At 36.9% G+C, this 24,671-nt stretch overlaps 1 protein-coding gene across 3 annotated transcripts in view; it reads right to left on the bottom strand.

Moving 5' to 3' along the window:
* Window positions 1-836: 836 nt before the first annotated feature.
* SDCCAG8 (serologically defined colon cancer antigen 8) overlaps window positions 837-24,671 on the bottom strand; it is a 65,122-nt gene continuing 41,287 nt past the window's right edge. For 2 of the 3 annotated variants that reach the window (XM_017806711.1, XM_017806712.1), the window contains 4 exons: window positions 23,351-23,493; window positions 4,288-4,415; window positions 2,036-2,144; window positions 838-1,941 (listed from right to left, as the gene is read on the bottom strand). In XM_017806711.1, coding sequence (XP_017662200.1) covers window positions 1,881-1,941; window positions 2,036-2,144; window positions 4,288-4,415; window positions 23,351-23,493 — 441 coding nt within the window. In that variant the 3' untranslated portion in view covers window positions 838-1,880. Of the gene's footprint in view, window positions 1,942-2,035; window positions 2,145-4,287; window positions 4,416-23,350; window positions 23,494-24,671 lie in introns of all 3 variants that reach the window. The other variant, XM_017806710.1, reaches the window with a different exon arrangement.

Genomic DNA, 24,671 nt, shown 5'->3' with positions numbered 1-24,671 from the left:
TGTTGCCAAACCGGTAATATAATTTATACATTATAGTCCAAACAGTAAAACTACACTAAAAGTCATTTAACAATATTTATAACACCATAAAATACAGTGTTAAAATATATGAACTGCAATATGTACCAAAATTATAAAATTTGTTTCTCATCATCAGTGATTAAAACCAGGATCATTGCTCTAGCTTCAATACTCATAACCCTGGTGACAGATTAGAATTCAAATCTTAATGATCAATTTACAATTAACAAGATAGAAGTGAAACAAATTAAACCAACCATTATATATAACGAGACCCAATGGACTCCCATTGTTCCCCTTAATTACAAAACGCAAATCACAAATACACAGTGGGTAGTGTTGAGCATTAATCTACAACCTAGAAATTCAGACAGTGACAATCAGAGGAAAAGAAAAAGAATAAAACAAGAGAAGAAATCAACAAAGGACTATATTTTTAAACATGCCTATGTACACGAAAATCGTAACAGACACTATCTTCTTTCTGCACAGCTTGAGGGGTTTATAATTCGTCTGACATTGTCTTTCTGAAACATTTCTGTATAGGGACTAGCTCACAAGAATCGTTCCAGCTTACAAATAAACACATAAACTTCAGTTTAGATTTCTCACAAAACTCACATTAAATATAAAAATACATGTGCCATTCGGATGCATCCCACCGAAATTGTGCAAATACGCAGTTGTCACAGATAGTTTTGAAATGTCTCTTATTACAAATGGGCACTTCCCATCAAAAGCAAAAGTATTCAAATAAAACTTATTATTACATCTGTTATTAAAAGAGTTTGAGTGTTTCACCAATTAAATAATGGTACTGGTAGTATACCAGTTATTTCTTAAACCCACGGAAACTAAGGCACAAAGATTCTACAAGTATAGCAAGAAAATACACATCCAGGTCCAAAATTCAGTTTATGGTAAGGTCAAAAATATGTAAAAACCCAAAAATGGAAAATATATTTTCTATGCAAATTGGGCACACTGCTGCTTCGTGATCTGCTTTTATTAATATACTTAAGAAATAAGTTATAAAATCTTCCCCAAATTACTATTTTTTTTTCAGAAGACAAACCTACAGCATTCTGTCCCAGAATTGTAGTTTTACACTATATGCAGTGACAATGAGAACAAAGATTGCCTTTTGGAGAGGTGCTACTGAAAGATACATGCTGATCACGCACTTAAAACTTGGCCAAAGTAATTTTCTGCACCTGATCATATCACTCTCTGCAGTCATCTGTATTAGACTCACTTCCCACCATCTCCAGTTCTACCTTTCGCTTCTCATTTTTACATTCTTTCTTCGTCCCTACCCATTTCTCCATTCTTGTTACTGACTGCAGCAGCTCCAGCTCCAATGAAGGCAAGTTCAAGCTATTTTAGGGCCACTTCTCAGAACGACTTTCATGTATTCTTCCTTACAGTTTCTTGTGTAAAATATACCACTTTCTGGAGATGCAAGAGGGCTCCTTTTCCCTTTTTCAGGTTCCTGACATAGTCAGCTAATGCTGCTAGGTGGAGAAACACTTGGCAATCTCTAGTATTTATTTTCAGAGAATAATGTGTTTTCACAGTATGTTTTCTGTCTTTCCTTCATCCTTTACAGTTACTAGTCTGTGACTGTGAGCTCTAGCAACAAAGTCTGTGTGCATTTTTATTGCTGGAATAATAATATGATTTGAATCTATTTAGATTTTGCATTACTTTAGCAGAAGAGCTCTGCTTTTTCAGAAGAAAAATTCTGTTTTCTTCTCTCTCAAGTACCCATCACAACATTTGCAAGGGAAGACTGCCTACAGTTCAGCAAGTTTCTCATTTCTTCCCCAAACACTCTGGATGGGATTCATCTCCCAGCTTCAGCCACTTAAAGGGCCACTGCTTAAAGGGCATGTATTACATTGATATGATGTGTAATACCTGGAACAAAATGAATAATAATAAATATTAAAATACAAATAAAAAAAATAATGTCCTAGTAATAAAAGGGGCAACTTAAGAAAAATATACTAACCTGTATTTTTCTGACATTTGTTCCAACTTCCTTGCCAACATACAACATTCTTCCTTCAATTTTGCTATGAATGTATTCTGGGAAGTCAGCAATGAATCCAGTTCTTCTACTAAAAATCATAAAATTATGAAACTATGAAGTTCCTTTCTAATTATATATATTTACAGATAATTTAGAAACAATTTTATATATTCGTAATTTCTTTCTTCTAGATCCTTCTAGTTTTGAAATGTTTTTTAAACTTCAGCTACTTGGGTATGGAATCAAGACACCATCATTTACCAAATTAAAGCTCTATGTCATAATTAGCTAAAGTGTTAAAGCAATGTTGCCACTGAATCTGGTCTTGTAAGAGAAGAGTCACCATGAAGACTAGATATCTAATCTGGTAATTTTGCCTTTTAGCTAGAAGCTAATTGACATTTCCAGGAGGAATAAAATTGGCAAGCAATGCTTTAGCAGACTTTTGCTTGCTCTACTGGTGCAGAGGATACACTGACAACCCAAACTCATTTGAGTCTACAACTGTAGACTTATTCAGTATCTCCTTAAAAAAGCAGTTCTTTTATTTATCAGGTCTTGAGCTTATTATAATTAACGTAATTTCTTTTTCTTAAATGATAAGATATAGACTTATTCTCCAGTGACAGCTGGAGTGAAACCATTTTATAAATTAATTTTTAGTTACTGTGAGTTTGGGCTGCACCAAAACTCATGACCTAGCATTCAGGCATCTTTATTCTTTCAAAAGGAAGATGCTACAAAATGATGTTTCTTCAGTTTTGCTTTTAAAATTGGAGAAAGCGAGACTATTCTTAACCAAATTCCTTGTATGTGTGGAGGGTCATAATAACCAAAGGATTCTTTATACACATAATAAATGACTATAATTTTCAACTCCTTCTAATCCTACTAGAGATATAAAAAACCAAACCCAGATATAATGTTGTTTCATTTTTGTATACTGGGACAATTCATGCACCAGGAGGGTAAATTACATCTCTCTTGTGCAAAATTACACACGGTCATATGCAGATGTGCTGGTTAAAGGAGGGAAAGATGATTCTGAGAGCTCCTTTTCTTTTCTTACAGTGTAGACAGCAGCCATAATGAAGCTGTTTGCATTCCCTGAACACATGGAAAAGTCCTCTAGTACTGTGATAATGCTGAAAAAAAGGCATAAAATCAGACAGCAGATATAAAAATGCCTGCTCCTCAGGTATTATCCAATGCTGCTTAGGATTAATATGTTACATGGTTTTCCTAAAGGCATTGCAGGACTGATGCGTACAAATGATACTTTATTAAACACATGAATATATCATGTTCCATAAGAGCTGAAGCTCCTCCTTCTTTCTATGCTCAGGGGTTAGAGATTTCCTCTCTAAAAAGTCCCTTTTTAAAAAATTTTTGTTTTGTTTTATTTATAATATTTACTTTTATTAATGTTGTTGGCATAGTACTTTGCAATAACAAAAGGCTTTTTTTTTGTTTGTTTGGAAAACCCCTTTTTATTTCCAGATTAAAGTTAGAAGTTATTGATCGGCTAAGTCAATGCAATGAAGTCTCCTATTATGAGAACCTGAAGTATGCAAGGGATTAAACATCCTTCTTCTAGATTGAGGATGGGGGGGGGCACATGGTAATGCTAAAAATGTTTGAGGCTGCAAAGATTAAATAAAGGAACATATCAATTTGGAGCCAGTGAATTACATCCAGCTGCGACAGTGAATTAAGAACCGATTAATGGCTAAAGCTTTTCTCCAGTTTGGATGCCGAAGCAAACTCATTAAGCTTTTAGAGTAGCTATAATGTGTGTACTGTGGGAACTGTTCAATGCTATTCAGGAGACTTTAACTGTAAGCTCAGAGCATTTCCCGCAGAGCTTCTGATGCTATTTTCTTTATATAACATGTGTGCCTGAAAATCCAGCCAAAAACAAGCCCTTTGTTTTTCTACTTTGTTGTGGTCTCTCTCAGCTTTACGTTTCTTGAACACAGGTAAATAAACTCATAATCCAGATGGTGCAACAGATGTGAGAGCAGCACTCTGAAATCAACAGACAGTGGGCAATACTTTCCATTTTCTCTTTTAAACGCTAACTAATATGTAATTCGGAATCTCCGGTGTAGTTAGCATCTGCTCCCTTCGGCCAGCCAAAGGTTACAGGTGTTCCTGATGTCATTTCACAGTAAGGCGTGGGCCTGGCTTGTGAGTGAGTGCCCAGGCTCTAATCTTTCCCTACCACCTACCAGTTTTCTCATGCTGGGCCTCCATTTGCTGCATCTTCTGTGTCAGCTCCTGCTCTCTTTGCTGGGCCTGAAGGGCTCGGGCCTTTGCTTCATTGCTAATGCTGTGCTGAATGCTCTCTTTCTCCAATCTATAAAAAAAAACCAAATAGGAAATAAATAAAAATAAAAATCATATACTGAAGATGATAAATTAAAAAGGTAAACAGAACATTCAAATAATAATAACAAAAAATCTGGCCAAGCTTTTCACATCAAACATTCTCCTCCCACTTCAGGTGATACAAACTGACCTTTCTCTTACAATGTCAAACATTCTCCAGTGACTACTAGAAAACGGATAAAAAATATGATCTATTTCCGAGAGAAAATTGGCCTTGCAGACAAAAATAGGATTTTATTTTTAAAAATTTTAAATGTGACCTCTTTTTCATATGGAAGCTTACCAACATTCACTTTGCATTGAACATATTATTTGTATTTTTCTTTTAAATGCTATTTGTTTAATTCTGTAATGAAGCTTAGGGACCTGACCCCGAGATGGACTGCTTCCCAGTGAACCAGCAGGAGATAAGTCAATGGGAGCGATTGCCACAGTGCTCATAATACAGCTACTCTGAAAGCTTAATGAGTTTTCTTAAGCAACCAAACAAGTTTTAACTATTAATTTATGTAAATAGGAGATGAATGCATCCATTACAATAGAGAAGACTGCTAGCACCACATAGGCCCAGCCTCTTGTGGTTCTGCTCACTGGGGGGTTGTATAGGAAGGTCTAAAGCCCGGTATTATTATTGAAGTACGCAGGCAAGAGAGCAATTTACTTGACCAGATATGCAAGATGGGGCAATTTACTCCTGAGGCAAAACAAATGCTAGACTACCACACTCCATTGAAGCATTTTATTTAATGCAAGCCAAGCAAAAACAGCATGGAAAATAAAACCCCAAAAAGATATATGCATATAAATTAGAAAAGGTCCTAAACTGCAAATTCATACCTAGACTTTCCCAAAGGTCGTGAATATTTATCTGATGCACATTGGGATCCAGGTTCAAAATGTCAGTGAGTTCACACATACAAGGATTGATTTCTAGATTTCAAATGACACGTAAGCACACATCTTTCTACTGAAACAACATTTAATAGCTTGGGATAGGTTTCAATAAAATCTTATAAACATGTTTTATTCTAGGGATAATACCTATTTCAGAGGACTCCAAAACAGAACACAGGCATAGATCATGTAAGGATAAAGCCACATCTCATGTGGTTGCTGCACTTAACCTTTGGATTGGTGCCTAATAACCCATCCGAGATATTGCAATATCTCAGCATGACACACACAATGTTAAATTTTCTCTCTCAAATTTACCCCAAAGCAATACAAATGGTGGGTCACATTACACTAATTCCTGGTCCTGATGTTGCAAGCCCTACCTTAGGCAAAACTCCCTTGGAAATCACAGGCAGTTTCTTCTGAGGTAAGACAGAGAATACATTTATATTGCAAGAATATTAGAGCATTAAGGAAACAAAGCACATTTTTAAAGGAAATTTCATACATTGAATTGCACTTTATCACATCACTCTCAGCATTACTTCACAACCATATTGTGGCTATCCTAAGGAGCAATGCTCACATCATTTCCTAAGTGTAAGTTCCAAATATGGAAAGCATTACTAGGAAAATTTTTTCCATATTTGCTGGAAACCAGTCTATGCAAACTCCTTCCCTTTTACAAACATTTTTTACCTTCAAACAGTTGCAATGAGCAACAGACTGCTCAAAAAAACCCAAACAAACAAATAAAAAACCCCAACACCAGCACTTCACACATCCCCCCAACGCTTTCAGCTAAAGAAAATGTCAGTATTACAGTATTTTATTTAATAGTGTCTCATGTGAGATGGCTGTGTACAGTTGGGTGCTGTGCTTCATCTGGCACACGGCTGGCTGGTTAGCATTCTGCTGGGGGTAGCCTTCAGCATGTATCAAGCTGCACAGCTGAAGCCACCAAAACAAGCCTGTAGAGGTCCATTCTTCATTGCTAAGGTCCCTTCTGACAAACACATGCTGATGTTCACGTTCAAAATAAACGGACAATCTAATGCCACCAGAAACACTCTCTTGTTAAGGGGACCCATCCAAAAGAGCCATTCACCTGATTTACTTACTGTATAGAGCAAACTTTCAAGAGCTCAGAAATAACAGACGTGTGGTGAGTTCCCTACAGCTGAAATGTATATGGAGTGGTTGAAGATGAGTTTATACAGTGGGTCAAAGCTCAATTGTAAGACTAGGAGAACACATGTAATTGTTACACAGAAGGGGAGCTTCTTAGAACCTAGAAAATTATGGGATTAAAACACCTCCAGTGCCACATAAAGAACAATATCTGAGGTGCCTAGAGCTGCTGAGGAATGAAAAAAATTCCTGGAGCCAAAGCTGTCTAAACAGAGTCGCAAGTCTTTCACCCACACCTTGAGTTGGCACCTTCCCTGCTCTCTAAATTCAATCTCTCTGCCCCCCCTACTGAAAATTTCCCCCACACATATACAGAGAAATAAGAAAATAAGGAAAAAAAAGTATAAAACATGCAGAAGGCAACCTAAGAGATTTCAGGATCTATTGGTATTCCTGCTATGACCAGCAAATACTGCAGGAGTTTTAGAAGGTCTGACACTGATTATTTGCAATTACTCTGAATTATGAAAAAAGGGGTGCTTGATTTAAGAAGAAGAAAGTCTATAGACTGTATACAGAAGGAAACAGTCCTTAGTCTCTCCAGCATTAGTGTGAAGATTTAAGAAGTCTCCTCTTACAAAGACTTCAGAATTTCTAAATATTCACTAAAGGAAAGCACAGACACATGTAAAGAGAAGCCACAACAGACTAATTTGATGACACAGGTAAGATCTGAATCAGAAATGTCAACTAAAGATTAATTATTCCAGAACTCTTTAAAACTTCATCTACAGAGATCAAAAACGGGGGAAAGAGTGGTTAAAGTGCAACAGCCTGTTCTATACTCAAATGCAAACACTGACTCAAAACTGGAGACAGCAGCAACAGTTACTGTTCTTTCAAACAGCACTCTTTGCAAAACACTAAGCAAATGTCCATCTGATAATAAGTCTGCATTTGGTTGTAACATTGATCAGTTTTACTAAAGCAGAAGCATTGAACTCATGGTGACTTTCATTTTTGTGCCATTGAAGTCAGAAGCAACCATTGAGACAAGCTCAAGCTCTTCCCGAGCCCTGTTCTGAAGCACGTTTTCCACGGTGATTTTAGTTCTAAACGTTGACTGTTTTGAGCGTGTGTTATCGCTGCAAAGAGCCATAGGTAACTTAAGTTAACTCATATCTCAATGAACTGGATATTGGTTTGCAGTGCTTGAAAGCTACGCTTTCTACATGTTCTTGACAAAACAAAAAGCACCGTAAACTGTAGCTTATAGCACAGGAAGAATAATATTGCCATCACTGGCAAACCTTAAAAGAATCCTTGCTAAAAATGAAGTGAAAATTCACTTCGACCTCAAAGTTAACATAAAAGTATGTGGTTGAATTTGACCCACCAAATTTAATAAAAACAAACATGTACATAAAAACTCCAAACCCCAAAACACCTTTCCCACCACTAACAAAGAAAAACTGGATCACAGATCCATTTTCAATAGAAGACTACTCTCCACCAAATGGCTTTGCAGTAAAGAAAAATGAAGGATGTAAAGACTACTGATATAAAAGTCATATTTGACATAAATAATAGCTTGTCTATTTTTGACTGTAAAGGAAAAGAATTTAGATTGATAGAACTTTGACTTTCACAACAGAGTTCAACAGTAGGTATTTTTGAAAGTCTTTTCAGTTTGGTAACTGTAAAAACACAAAAAGAAAAACTACAGGATGGTTCTCGATGTAGAATTAGGCATCTGACTGGAGGCTGTCAGTAAGTCTTCTGACAAAGCAACTATGATTTGAAGCAATCATGCTTACTATAGTGACTATTTGATTTTTCCATGAGATCAACATGTGTCATTTTGTAAAAAGTTAATGGATCCATTAGTAAGGACTATGAACTTAATTGGACAAATTAAAATACTCTAGTAATTAGCTCAGTGACACACAAGAGGTTATCATAACATTATTTTTGACATCTTCGGTTCATATTAATTATAGTTAAAAATGTAACTATAAAAAATTTCAGCTTTCAGATATACTTGCTTTATACTGAACTTCATCGTTCATTAAGGAGTAGTTAGCATTTAGTCTTCCAAATGTTTGAGCTATCTGAACTAACAAGACTGTTGTCTAAATGATGACCAGTCCCGGAACTCTGTACCAACACTCATTCTTGGGCAGCAAGAGGACCAGTCAAGCCGAACACTGGTGCTTCTACCACATGCCTCAGTGGTCGAGCACAGACCTCTTTCCTAGATAACACAGAGCCAAGTGGGCCAGCACTGTGAGCGAGTGCACAACAAATCACCTCAGAAGAGGGAAAGAACTTGGCTGAAGGTTCCCTCAGCTCTTTCAGAGGAAATGAGCTTTTTCTCCCAGTATTTTTGAAAATAAATGTATGCAAAAGCTTTTCTACCAAATTAAAAAAGTTTTGAGGAGTTACTCAAGCATTTTATTCCCAGTATCTTTAATAAAATCTGGCACGAAGGCACTCAAATCAACTAAAGCACTATTGAAAGTAGGACTTGAAAGCCCACATGTATCAGGAACCCTAAAGACCAACAGCTTTGGGTACAAAGGCTCAACAATGTTTTAGCAGTCACATTGCAAGTTTTCCATGATATAGGTATACTGGATTGTCTATTACAAGCAGCTTTCTGAACCACCTTCTAATAGGTTATTTCTTCTTATTATTTCAGCTACAAGTGTCAAGGGAAGAATGGAAAACTTAGAGTATATCCTTGCTCTTCTCGCAGGCTACAGGAGGAAAAAAACCCCAACCAACCAAATCACAAATTCATGACTAACAAAAAACCCAGAAGAATAAAAGCTGAAACAAGAGGTCACAATATTTGCCCTATTCTGTAAAGGGAAACATGATAACAATTTTTGCCATCTCTTACTTTACTATCAGAAACTATTCAAAACCCACAACGACTAAGGTAATAAAAGAATGTATACAGAGTAAGATCACACTTCACAAATTTCTTCCCTCTGTATTCCATATTTATCTTTGTAAGTACATCATATACAGAAGAATAAGGGGTCATTTTTTATTTGTTTTCAGGTCAGCAGACAAGCCTAAAGGTTGGTCTGTAAATATGAAAAAAAAAAATATAGTTTACCAAGAAGTCATTCTTCCAAAGAATAGTCATAAATAATTCTTTCTCTTAATGTAAAACTCCTAAAACTCCTTTCAGACCTGCCTTTCAATTTAACAGCACTGCAGTATCCTATTCAACCATTTATAATGGAGAGTGCGCTTACTGCATTTATTTATCATATGCTATCTGGTCTTAGTATTTTCGAACATTTAAGTAAGGAAATGCAACACAATAAGACCTTTAATTCTGCAGGTAAATAGGTACATGCTGGTTTCAAGTGTAGCTATGATTCAAAATTATTACTTTCCAAACCTTCTAAATTAACAGAGCTCTAGAGCGTGTGCCTTGCTCATATGTTTGGATCAACTCCATAAGAAAGCTCGTGGTCATGAGATTTCTCCCCTTCCCTTACGTCAGGCTTCTAGCAACCTTTCATTTGGCATGGATTGTTTTGGTTATCTTCCTTTGTAAGGCCTACAAATTTTCATCTAATAGGTAACTGTTAATACATATGGTTGCTGTGAACAAGGACATAGCTGGACAGCGTTTGGTGGTTTCCTCTTCTAAAACGCTGTTAGTTTTTTTCTGCCATCTGCATTTTTGTACTAAAGGTTTTGATTTTTTCTGTGCATGTGTAAATCCACCTAGACTGGATTTTATGGCTCTTGATACTTTTACAGGGCAGAAGGCATGAAACGTATGTTCTTATGTAAAAAAATAAATAAAAAAAGAAGCACACGTGCACGCTTGTGCAAGAATTATATAGAAATACCTTTTAAAAGCATCATGATCAGGTCATTTCTTTAAACCTCTCCAAGGAGCTGAAAACTTGCCCTTCCTGTATCCCATTGAGGGAATTACCCACTGAGTTGCTCTTTTTGTCTGTTTCTGAGAGCTGACTGGATGCTGATTCTGGAGCAGGTTGCCAGGTCTTCTCAGCAGAAAGCTCAAGTTTCTGGAAACTGCCCCAGTCAGCACACTGTGTTTGGTGAGCTTCAGTAAAATCTGTATTCGCATGGTCAAATTTTCTTGAAGAGACCTAACTATTAATTTAATTGGTAGAACTGAAGGACTGCATCATTGTTCAGGACACGTGTGGGCCTATTCATGAGAACTAAGGCTAATTAAAAATAATCTTAGTTACTGTTTTTCACAATAGTTGAGAAATAAAAAGTTCCCTAAAATAATGAAATGTCAGAGCTTTCTCCTCAAAATCACCAGGAGCGGAAGCTACTACAGGCAAGTAGAAAAGTTATGTGAAGGTCAAGGGGTAAAAAATTAGGCATTCAAACTGATTCAGCCCTTTAAATATGGATCTGGAAAGTTTTTCCTTCTTTCTCTATTTAGAATGCAGTTACACCATTGGAACTGCCTTATAACTTTTACATATATTTACACTTTATATAATAATGAGGTCTACAGAAACAATTAAACACTAAGTCTAAAATTTCCACTTTGCCCTTTAAGCCCTACTGAGGCATCAGAAGACATTATACATTAATGGCTGCAAATGAAAAAAATTCCTACTTTATTTTTTCGCACTTGTCGTACCTCAAAACTACTTAAAAATTATCTCCAGTAACTGAAGATATTAATGGGCGTGAAAAAAATGAAAAGCTGTAGGGGCATAGGAACAGAGAGCCACACAGTGTTAGTCCTATGAAAGTTTACTGAAATAAAGAATCTTGAATATAGCTAACATGGGTATATACATGACTGATGATATATTCCATCTCTGCTTCTACTTACCGGGTCAGTTAACAAAATGAAAGGACTGGGTTTCTTACTTTAAATTCAGCACAGAAGGAAGAATTTGCAAACACCTAGACTATAATGTGATTTTACTCTTTTGCCATTATGCCTTCAAGATATATACAAAAATCTACCAGTTCCTCAATGTAGACAATAACTTATTTTCAATCTGAACAGTACTCTGTATCCCAAGTCACAGTCAAATATCATCAACTGCCCTCTATTTCATTGTTAGAGAAAAGTGTCTCTAGCAGTAATGAACATCTCATATTAGGTCAAATACAGTGACTTGGAATCAAAATCTGATTTTTCTGGCACATCTATAAGCCTTGCCAGCAAGATACGTACCTTGTAAGTAAACACCAATACTCCCGTGACTATTACCATCAGATTGTGAAATATTTGGCTGGTAAGTCCCTATAGAAACAGACAATTAAATACAGAGTACAAGTTGCATGGAACATGAGAAGATATGATTTTTGTCAAGTCTTAGTATGTAGCCCTAGCGCTTCACAGTACTGCACGCCTTTATCTGGAATATTCTTTCTATCTTTGTTCCACAAGCCCCTTTTACAAATTACTGTTTGTTGAAATAATTGCTTAACACAGAACATTTTTACAGGCATGTACTCTGTATACACAAATTTATTTAAATTATTTTCACTGTATTTAAAATAAAGGAATAATTTTCTTGATTTATGGTCATTCTTGAATTTGGCACCAGCAGCCTCTTACAATGTAGCTTCAGGACACATTTAAGCCAGTCTAAGGCAATACTGTCAGTGTAGGAGGTGTAGTCCTCCTTTCATCCTCTTATAATTAGCACTCACACAACTTATTCTTCAAGAAATTATTCTTTTTCAATCTGATTAACTCCCTGAACAACCTGATCACACAGGTGTCTTCCTTCCAGTGTCAGCAGAAGCAAGGGTCTGGCAATATGAGGCCAGACATAGTCAAATATTACCACTCTAGGGATTTGCCTTTTCAGTAACAGCATAGACTTAGACCAGCTTCAAACAACTGTGACTCTGTACTCCAAGGCTCAGCTTGTAAATACAGTAAATTCAACCATCAGGCTCCTACCATTGAATCAAAAAATGATGCAGCTAAATGATGCAGAGACCTGATCTGCTATGAACCCACTCTGCCAATTTAAATTTGTTCAAAAACCCAATGTTTTTGGTACGTTAACTTTGTACCAGCAAGCTTTATGCTGAATCAGGTCTCATCTGTCCTTCCTGCAGCTGGCATAAAGTCAGCATAAACACTGCATTGCATGCTCTAGCTAATTCAAAAGGAAAGTGACTGTGTGCTCACACCTGATCTGGATCAGATCAGCACAGCTGAATGATCCAGTAGATCACAGATGCACCATGAATGACTGCTGAACAGCTACCTGCATTTTTCATGGACACTACGTTTGGACACCCAACCTGCAGTTAAACTGCAGGCCTGATACGTGGAAGTTGCTAATGCTCTCTAACTATTGCTGAAGTTGAGAAGGTGAGGAATGTTTTTTAATTCCCTCCAAAGGACCAAGCCTCACAAGCCCATCTTAGGAAAAGGCTGAACCATTTGACAGAACAAAGAATTCTTCAGGATGACAATTTGAAAGACAGTATTTCATTTTCAAGGAATTTGATCTAGGGTGAGCTAGACTTCTACCCCATCCTACAGCAAGATACCACATATTCCAGCCAACTGACAGGCTTACAACCAAAAGCACAAAAGATGAAAAATACTGTGCTAACATTACATTGTACTTTACTGTTGTTGATTTGCTCTAGATGTTACAGAAACACTCCAGTGAAAGGCATGTTTATCTGTCCACTTATAACAGCAGCTAGATACAAAAAGGTGAGTCAAAAAATAAAAATCCAGCCTTATATGCCTTTTATTCATTTGGTCAAGTGTGGCATAATTTTTGTATTATCCTGATTGTAACTGCACATTATTATTAGAAATAATGGACAGGCAATATAACAGTTGAGTGTTTTGTTGGTGCTTTGTTTTGGGGTTTTTTTGGACAGGTTATAAATCTCTCTTCTTTATGCTGTCAAGAATAAGGGAGAAACATATTTCAATAGCAACTTTAAAATGAAACTCACAAATTACTACCATTATGTTAAGTGCTAGATATCCCACTGTGCAGTTTTGCTTTGTGAATTTTTACCTTCTTCCATGCACACTTTTAGCCACTGATCGCACAGCCTTTCAGTGTTTTCTGCCTTTTCCTTTAAATAAACTGGCTCTGGCTCCTTCCATCTGGTTCCCCTTCCGTCAGCAACCCTGCACCTGTTCACACCTCCTCTCCTGTTGGATTCCACTGAACATTTCCTCCTCTGCCAGGGCTATTCTGGCACTCGCAACCTTTCTGTCATTCAATCCATCTGTCAGAAGTGAACTTTGTTTACCGCAAGCTTCTGCTTTCTTCTTCAAGAAGCAAAGCCCCTCAAGGTCATTGTCAAATGAACTGTCGGTGTAGATTTAAATCCACTCCTGCTAACCAGCAGCAGATGAAGTTCTTTACAGTCCTGTATTTGTGAAGATCAGCTTGGTGTATAGGAGAAATAATACAGAAGCAAAAGAATAGCTTTTAATCATTATTTGTTAACTCCAAGAGCTAATGTGTTTTTTTTCATATACGTATATCTATTCCTTCTTGCTAAGGCTAGAAGAATCTGAGAAAGATTTTGCAGAGCTATGTAAAGTGGAAGAATATTACAAATAAAATAAATGAAAGCTTTTGACTTGTTTTAACACCATGTAATAGAGATATTGAACAAAAAATACAAAGAGAAAATGGGAACAGCTGAATGAGTGAGTTTACAGTAAAACCTTAAAGCAGCCAACAGCATTCGCTGCAAATTATTTAATTTTCAGTATTCTTTTTTTACCTTACCTATCGATGCTTCAAATGCAATGCTATTAAGGGAAAAATTTCTTAATATTTTTTCTTGTTTTCAAGCCTTGTAAAACACACAGATGCAACTCTTTGTTAGAATACTGCTTTCCACATTGAGGCAAATGGTAAAGATTCTTTGTCAGGGCTGAGACTAAATTCATACTGTCAACAGGATACATCATTTTTAGCAGTTCCTGGAATACACACTGACAATGAAAAGTTTCTGAATTATTAACTAACCTCCTCAGTTAGTTAAAACTAACCTGACAGTTTCATTCTTCAAAAATAAGAAATACCTTTCAATTTCACTGCTTACCTTGGGTATCCTTTAAAAAAAGATAACCTTTCACCAAGATTAAATACAGTACCAAAAAACAAAATACATATTTTAAGTTTTGTAAGCAATTATAATGAACCACCCATTTTATTATCATTTCACCAAAAATGAATTTAAAGTAAAGCTTTCTGGGATCAAATCCAGGAGGTAATCCAACCTCATTAGCAGAAATGCATTTATACTTACGTTAGGTCTGAATTTGTTTCTAATGAAAATTAGATTGACAAACATGGCACAAGTTTAGCTGAATAATAACTTAATACTGATATATACCTTATATGGGGCATTTGCAAGGGAATATTTTATGATGTTATGATCTTCTTCCACAGAAAGCTATATGAACAAATGCAGGTGAACAAATGCAGTGGAAATAGAAGAGGAACTCTGGCAGAAGAAGAATACACTTCATTCTCCAGTTTGATTTAAGTCCTGTAGAAGGCAACTGACCAACAAGGAAAAGCTAATGAAGAACAGTTTTTCCTGTTTCTACAAAAATGCAGTTTGATACTGAAACCACCAAGAATGCAGGGTCAACCAACAGCAGCATGCTAGTAGCCTTGCCATGCTGCCGGCACAGCCAGGGGAAGGAGTTCAGCCCTGTTAAGTAGCCCACAGCAGAGGCTGTGCTCATCTGCTCACCCAGGAGAGGCATCTCCCAGCTCACACTCTTTCCTGACCAATCACCAGCACAAGGGTGTGGAGCACAGGGGCAAGGAGAGCAGCCAGGCAGCCAAAGATGATGTGTTCAGGTGATTTTTTTTTTCTCCATTCCTCTATCCACCAACTACCTTCTCCAGAGGTGATAACCCACAGGCTGATGCTCTTCAAAGTCAAGTTGGACAAAGTGTCCAGTTCAAGACCTTTTGGGTTCTCTGTTGGATTTTTTTTCTAGGCAAGAATTTCAGGAGCAGAATCTTGTACAGAAAAAAAAAAATACCAAAAAATGAACAACCACTGTGACTGCACAAAATAAACAACTTCGAATATACTTCTGAAAGCACAAGACAGCTTTTAAAATTGTTTAAGTTCACAAATACCAAGCGCTGACTGAAAAAGTACATTTCAGCCTATTGTAAAAACAAGCTTTCAGATGTACTTGAGAGAAAACCCTTAGAACAAGTCAAAGATAAAGATAAAAATCAGAACCATTTTTCCAGTAGCAAATTCAGCAAAAAATCCAGCAGCTGTGAATACATGTATCTAAAAGACTTTTATGGTTCAAAAAAATAAATCATTATCCTGTTGTCATTAGTCACACAAATAGAAAACCTAATTTGAATAAGATCAAAGTAAATATTTGATACACACTCATAAACTTATTACTGTTAGTGCTGAATAATAACTGCTCAAAACAAAGACCTTATAAAGACATTTGTTTTCTACAGCAGTTAGTCTCTTCTGTATTTCATCTGAATTCACTACTCACTCCAAAGTGCTTTAAGTACTGTCACTGCTCCTGAACCACACTCTACATGCAGCAGCAATTTGGCTGCCTCAACAACCTGATGCAATCATTAGAGAAATTCTATGTGACCAGTTGCAGTTGAAATGCCGTGAAGAAAAATTTAGATGAATCTAAGACTAAAAATTGGAAATGTATTAGTGACTTTTCCTTGAGAAATTTGTATAGTAGGACAATAAATAAAATTGTCAACCACATTAAAACTCTTTAAAAATGAAAAAAGGTGATTTATAAGTACTTTCATATTCAGAATTAATATAGGATTTTGGATCTGTTCTTTACTCCTTTACTTAGAATTTCTTTCTTTCCCCTACAAAATTCATCATTGGCTTTTATACGTCTGTACAATAACTTAAATATGTTTGAAATATTAAATAGAAAGATATTTAAATAATTGTGTGTTATCTTGACACAAAGTATATCAGCTTCGGAAATTTTACAACACACTGCCAGAAGACGACAGAACCAATTTATTTCAAATCACTCAGTATCAGTCTTCATAAAGCAGCATATGGTCTTATCATGGCAGGTAAAATATTTTACCTTCTATAATAACGCAGAGCAACTAATTTATCTACACGCTGTATAATCAGATAAACAATTTCAGCTGCACTATGAAAACCTGTAGGCAAGGGAGAAATTTATCCCCCTATACATTCATATGATTGTTAACAATGCAGGCTATTCTTTTTTCCATCTCCTTCTTCAATTACCTTAAAGCAAGACCTCCTTTTCAGTAGTGGAAATATTTGCAGTTTTTACAGCTGCAGGACAAAGAACTGAGAATTTTCTCAGAGTTTCTCAGGCGAAAAAAAAAAGCTCTGCAAGATTCTATTGCAAGTAAAGCAGAGTGAATGACAACTTTCAAAGCTACCACAATCATTTACTAATGTGCTGCTATACCAAATAAGTCTAATTTTTTTTGACAGCACCAAATTAGATTTATTGCAGAAACTGCTGCATAAATAGCATATGGCTATGTTATACCACCTATTTCAAATCCCTGTAATGTTTCCTCCCCTCCCTGCTCAAAATGAATACTTGAGCCAAGCTATAAACCTTCTGCAGACAAGGTATATACAAGTTCAGAAAGCAGATGCAGGACATGTAGCTTTCTTTGTTGAAATTGTCTAAAAAAGTATCACATATCCAGATCAAACAAAACTGGATAGTAATAGGTCAGGTCCCGCTTGCTACACTTCAGGATTTTATTTCCCCCTTTCCTTGATAAAATTTTGTTTCCATGTCTCTTTCAAGCTGACAGTCATCAACACAGGGCATGACCTTGTAATCCTCTCACACATGACTACCTCTTACTTGCACAAGAAATCCTATTGATCTTTACTTCTTACGTGAATCAAATTATTCATGTGACTCAAGATCAGAAGGCTCGGACCTCCATTCATTCCTCGCAAGCTCTCATTTATGAGGAGGGAAGTGCCTCCTCCGAGCAAAAATAAAACATCAGAAAACTGGTTCCATTCATTGGAGGGGCACAGCCCTGTGGGAAGGTGCTGACCTACAGCTCTCCCTCCCACCTTTCAACAGGAGCAAAGTTTCCATATCGGTTTGCTGGATCAGTCCCTGGACCCATATGCTTTAGCATTTCTGTCAATCGCCAAATTCTACGTTCCCTATACTGCTACAATAAAACACACAACCACATAACCTGATCACACAACAGGACAGAGAGCAAAGACGTGTATTTTTGAGGTAGGAGGGGCGCGATACCCCGAGGTGGGACGCGCTCGAGGCCCTGGAGGCCGCAGAGGGAGCCTGGTGCCAGCACGTGCCCCCATTCCCTGGCATGGGGTGATGCCCACCGCCCACCTCCAAAGTTTGTGCGGTCGCAGCAGAGAAAAGACGTTGCAAGGTCTTCTCTCCGGCCGGCGGGCACACCACTGCACACATCGAGGAAGGCTGCGGCTACCCCGCCGCTCGCCTCTCGGTGGTCAGTCCTCCCAGCTGCCCTATCCGTTACTGTCTGATTAGCTCTGCGAAGGAGCCCCTCCCCGGCCAGCTTTCCCCGCCATCTGTTCCACACGCGATGGCTGCCGCCCAGCAGCCTCGCGCTGCCCTCCTACCTGGCACCCGGCTCCCGGCCTTACCCCAAAGTGCTAACACAGGTTCTCGCTGCTGGCAGAGTCAGGATTTCATTACTACTACTTTGACAAGTGCAGGGTTGTTTGTAATTTCTCTTTTATCCTGATTTTGATTGTACAACCACCTCCCACTGATTCAGTTTGCTTCAGTTTTGTTGCTCACAGATTTTACTCTCCACATTAATCTCCCTCTGGCATGTTACTGCATCTGTTCCCTTTTTTATTATTAATTTTCAAATTCCCACCATTTTTGACAAAAAGGAGGTAATCTACACTCTGCTTCTGCCCATTTCATTTTCTTTAATTTGGAAGATAAGTATGAAAGCGTGCCAAAGAAGTTAATTCTCCGTTAACAGTTTATTTTCTGGCACCCCGATGCCTTTGTATATGAAAAACAGATAGAAGTAAATGTTGACTGAATCACAACAACATAGTCGCAACTGTCCCTAAATTTAATGAAAAGTAAACATATGAAGCATAATCTAAAAAGTTTATTAGTTGTCAGAGTTGTTTCATGTTATCACCCTTCCTTGCATTTTAAAATAAAGGTTTTGTACAAGATGAGCAGAATATAAAAAAATTAGAAATCAATCACTGCTTACATCTTATTTATGCTTCTCCCCAACCCCCCCCATTCAAGTGTTATTGGTCCTTTCATCAGTTAGTCTGAGAACATAAAGCACATCTCAGTCATGTAATATTAGTAAAAGCATTTCTTTAAAACTCCTTTCCAGCACAGATGATGGACTCTGACATGCTGAAATTGTTGGAAAAAGCATCGCAGTAAGTATGCTGCTAACTGATAGATACCGCTAGGAAGAAAACAATAAATATTAAGTAGTGTGCAACTCCCTAGAAGGCTATGTATAACGACCAAGAAGTTAATTTACAATTTTATCATTTAATAGTATAGTTTAAATAGGGAAATCAATGTATGAGGCACGCTGCATATCTAACAAGGAACACTGATGACGACATACAGCTCAACACCAAAGCTTCAGAGACTGTGCCAATGCCACATTAAGCTGGAAGGGTATGTGCTTGATTTATTTTGCATGTAATAGAAGCTAGCCTTAATGGAGTCACTGAAACTAGCAAGAAGGACCAATGCACAGTAGGATGGCTATAGCACTGCTAAGACCTAATTGCCACTTTCTTAGATCTGCTGCTTTCTAGAGATCATATCATCGTCAAAAAGAGGGGAGAAAAGGAATATCCCATAATGGGGAAAAACAATAATCAAGAAAGTCAACACCCACTGACTCACTGTAATATAGACTTTAGTCCTTCAAGAGAATGTCACATGGATTTAGGGTACCTTGGTGGATCACCTGAACCTGAAAGCATGGGTTCATTTAGTAATTCTTCCTCACCTACAAGTTGACCTTCACTAGTGCTTATAATGTTTCATATAAGCAAACAAGAATAATAAAAAAATAAACTAAACTAAATCTGCTTCAATTCTACTCCATTATATTTTCCAGCAAATTTTAGATGACATTTCAGTGTAAAGTATCTCAAGCCATTTACCTACCTCTGACCTGAGAAAACGCATGATGGCACAGAAAAAATTCAGTTTTGAAACTCAGTGATTCCCTCACTTCTTAAGATTTATTTAACTTCTTTGGCATATGTAAACAGGAATTGCATCTGACTGCAACTGAAACAAATAATAACTTCAGATCTGGTTTGAAAGAGAAAGTTTTTCAATGATGATTCTGTTACGCAAGAATAGTTAAAAATTTTATTAAATTAGATGGCACGCTAAGATCTGAACAAGTTGTTAACATCTTGCATCTTCTATATGATCTTTTCCATGAGCATATTGACATGATTTTTAATGACTATTCTTTCATCAACTAAGAACAATAGATTTATATGTTTTCTACTCTCTGAAGAATGGATTCAGGTAAGATTCATTAGCAAGACGTAACCTTGACAAAGTAATGGCAATTTAACATTGACTTAAGAACTAGTTTCATAAGATTCTCCTACTACAATAACTCTAATACAAATAAAAATAAAGCTGAAACTAGGGCAAAAAAACCCCAAGAAAACTTTAAACAATCATGGTCAGTCTCATAGCATGGTGACATCTGCAAAGTTACATGACTGACAAGCAAAACTACACAGTAAAAATTCTGTATTTTTCCAGTCTTTTGAAGATATACATATTAGAATTACTAACTAGATTCAATAGAAGAAAATGCATGTTAATAGCAAGGATTTCTAAGCAACATATTGCTCCAGGAAGAAAGGTGACAGGAAAAGGCAATTTTAAACTCTGTGGCAATGGTTTAGAATAGCTAATTGTAACCTTTTTTTCTTCATTTTTAACAAGTACATTTTGTTAACTTAGAAGCTGTTTAGTTGGTAATCAATCAACAATGTCTGAAAACTAGGATGCAGCAAAGAAGTGGGACTTGTGGAGAAGAGTGTTGCTCTGCAGAGCACTTTCTTTTTCTCATTAAGAGACAGACTGCATGTTTTTTTCTCATTTAATCCATTCATATACATTTATCATCTAATTTTTGTACATTAAAATCCCAAGTTCTGGTATTAATTTTATTATCCTTAGTAATATACTAATTCATACAAAATAAAGAATTATTTCTGTATCTCCTCAGCTACCTCAGGTTCTGCCAGAACAGCACAGACAGGTCATGCAAGGCAACAGAAAGACCATCCGCAACAGTAACAGCAGTACAGCCTCCTTCAAATCCAGCGTTGTGAGAAGACTTGGAGCGGACCAGCTGGTCCTCTCCTGAAAAGAAGAGAATCAGGAAGACAAGGCCAAGGCCAGAATACCCAAGAGATGCACTAAATCAGTGCAATTTCTGCAGCAACCTCCCACAGCCAGGACTCTAGAGCTTAAAATCTGTTTTCCTTGGCAAGTGCCACAGTGAATGGGTCTATAACCCCCCCAGGATTGCTATTACCCCAACCCTTCAAGTGACTATTTTCACTGACACGGTTGCCATTTGAGACGAAGGGAATTAACGCAAGAAGGCAAATCATGAACGAATAAAATTCACATTCAACAACTATGGATGTACCAATCCATGAAAAACATACTAAGTTTAAAAAGGCAAAACTGATGCAACTAGAGTCATGGAACCTTTATATCTTCACTAACACAGATAACCTGTTCTGCCAGGAAGTGATCTGAGAGGAAGAAAAGGAGTACAGGCCAAGGACAAGTTTCATTTGAGTAGGGGATGTTTTCCTCTGCAACTCAGGGAAAACAGGCAACTCTGCGAGAACACCTCTAACACTGCCCTACCAATTTAAGTACAAGGGGAAAATGGGTAACGGTCCAGGAGCAATGAATCACTCATCTCTTTTGCTCCCTCCTTCACCCCTGACAGCAACATCACCTAATGCATTCCTGGAAAGCAGACAGACAGTCCAAATATACAGAGGACACAAAAATCTACGAAGTATTATAGAATTTGGGGAACGTCAAGAAGAAAGATTGGAACCTATTTCCCATGCCTCAGCATATATCTTTTTCCAACAAATACATGTCAGCATAGAAAACATTTCAATACTTATAAGCAGAAGCTATAACGTGAACACAAAGTAGTAACAAAAAACCCCAAAACCCCCAAGAGATCAGCCCCTTGCAGAAGAGTGTCTGCACTAGGTCAGACAAAGAAGCCGCGGCAGTTCAGCATCTGTCTTAAAAAGCAGGCGTGTGTGAAATTGTATGAGAACGGGGCCAGCACAGAGCATTACTTGCCCAAAATACAATTCCCAGCATCCAGTGATTTGGATCTCAGAAACCTTCCGAGTCAGAGACGATACGTTGAAAAGCTGTCTGAATCAGCTGTAAGCTAGGTATTCAGCTTTAATTACCTTGCTATGCAAAAGTAGGCTACAGTCCTCATTTTTACATTTTGAGTATTTGCACAAAAAAAAAAATAAAAAAATTATAAATTCACTACTCAGATTTCTTCCAAGATATCCAGAGCTTTATTGCATATAATCAGCCTTTTGCTAAAAGGAGCACGGTAAGCCATTTGGTTAACTATCACAACAAATCATTATTAATAAAGTTCTGCTAAATCCAAACTTTAGATATCTTAACAACTCACCCAAAACTTTTTTCAAGTTCATTAACCTCTAGCATATTTTTTTCTCTAAATACAGGCTGTTAGAGTGGTACTTTCTTCCATCTGTTAAACAACCGTGCTCTGAATTACACAGAAATTTAGCTGAATAAAAAAAAAAATGATTCATTGAATTCAATAGTTTAGACAAGGCTCTATTTTATTTCCATTTACTCAATGGCAAAATTCTCACAAAGCCCAAAATGTACAAGAGTTGGATAAACACACAGACTTCTGTTAAGTGATAAAAATTTGGGCTTTTCCCCCCCCATGAAAAATTTAAACTAACTTAACTTTTTTCTTTAAGGACTGAGCAAAAAAAGCTGCCAGATTTGTTTCTGGATGTTCACTCTTGGGGAGAGCAGGGTGGCAGAACAATACAATAACCATACACACAACCAAAAAGTCTGCAAAGAGTCAGACAATAGCATTTTCTGTGGCAAAAGGAAACAATCCTGCAATTACCAAAACTCAAGCTGCAATGAATAGTTGGCATGTCAACCTTCTGGAGTTTTCTAGAAATATGTAATGAGTAGTACATTAAATGACATTGGGAACTATACCCAAGGATGGAATAAACTCAGGGAGCTCATCACACACTGTGTTGTACTATATCTTCATTGACTTAAACACCCTCCTCACTTACTTGAGTTTACCTCCTATAGACACGATTAAGTTCATTTATATGTTCCCGGTCATTCTGCTGCAGAAATTTCCGGTTATTAATCTGAGAACTCCTGTGCTTAAAGGTGCTGCTGTACACTAGTCTTAAACATTTCAGATATCTTTGTCCTACCAAACACAGCAACAACAAGAACGCTTTTGCAGTCTCCCCTACTCTTCTTCCTGCCTAGAAGCATGCCACTTCATCATCAGGGCTGAACACTGCCTTTTCTACTACACTAGTAATTCACTCCTACATGGTTCATAACTCACTTTGTAGTTCATAACCCACTTATTCCAATCTCCGCTTCTAACCTGACTGAGGGCTGCCCATGCAGTCAGTGACTGCAAGGATCTACAACAACTGTGGGGAAGCCTGTGGCAAAAATTAGCAGAATGAAATTGGTACTACAGCATGTAATAGGATAAGGGGTACCTGGTGAGGTGCAGTTGGTGTTCAGATTTACTCAGCAGTTCTGCCAGTTTTAGGCACTCCTCTCTGGCTCCTGTCACATCCTGCTGGGCTTGTTCCAAACGCTGTTTGCTTCCATTCAGCTCTAATCCCAGTTTTTCTATTTTCTTAGAAAATTATAGAACCAAAGAAAATATATTTAAGAAATGCACAGAGATACATTTGAAGACAAAAAAAAAGGTAATCAAAGCACCTGAAAAACAATGCAAACTTCTGTTTTAGAACAAAAGGAGTTAGTTGATAAAAACTGCAAAATAAGCAAATTAAAGTATTTGAAATTACATTCTTATTAAAGGTCAAAATGCATAACATGTTTAAATACACTAATATGCAAGTGATGTTATTGTCTTCATGTGGTTTAAGAGTTACAGGAATTGAAACATTTCCTGATTTTCTCATATGAAAGCTTCCATATTTGTGTCCTGAATTCGCTGTATTAGAAAGCCAGAAAGGTAGTGGAATAGTGACCATCTTCAGAAGCTGATTGACATAGGATAACTCTTGTGGTCATTTACTTTTCTTTTGTAATGCCTATCACATAAGCAATGACAAGTAGGCATATAGCTTTGTCATCTAATATTACACATAATAATAAAGGTAATTTTGTGATTTTACCATTATTGAAAAGAAGTAATTTATGACTTATATCTGAACCCTAATCACACCAGCTGCTGTTAATCCCATTGTTTTAGTAACATCATTAGTCTTTATATGTCAACACAGTAACTAAAGCTGATGAATTTATAATTTATTTTACAATAGTCTAGTTTGCATGACCATCATCTTTGATTCCAGCAAAGCATGACAGACTTCTGATATCTCAGAATATATAGATGAATATAGATATTCTTAGAAATAATATATTTTGCTGTAAGTTCATATATAATATACAAGTACCCGTAGGAGTACATCTATAACGCAGTATTATACTTTGTCCTAAGAATGCTTTCAAGAAGGCCAGTAGAATGTAGAATAAGCTGACAATGTAATTTTATCATGTAGTAACTGTTCTGCACTAACTCCTGACATAAATATTTATTTGTCATTGGGGCTGGAGGGAACTTGCATGTTTTTCAGTCAACTAGACTGTGAAAGGTCATTTGTAGTACAGAATAAAATTGTTCATATAAGAAGTTAGTGCTGAATAGCTATTATACCTTAAATTCATACCATAGCTTATTTGTGATACTTTCCTCATGTAGACAAGACTCTATCTTCTTTAATTAATGAAATTATTCATTCAAATATCCTACAAGAACAAATTATTGTAACTCTGTCCCATATT

This window comes from Lepidothrix coronata, unplaced genomic scaffold (assembly GCF_001604755.1).
Source record: "Lepidothrix coronata isolate B3197 unplaced genomic scaffold, Lepidothrix_coronata-1.0 Scaffold16, whole genome shotgun sequence".
Classification (NCBI taxonomy): Eukaryota; Metazoa; Chordata; class Aves; order Passeriformes; family Pipridae; genus Lepidothrix; species Lepidothrix coronata.
Note: the sequence above shows the minus strand (reverse complement) of the source record. Positions and strands in the feature narration are given on the sequence as shown.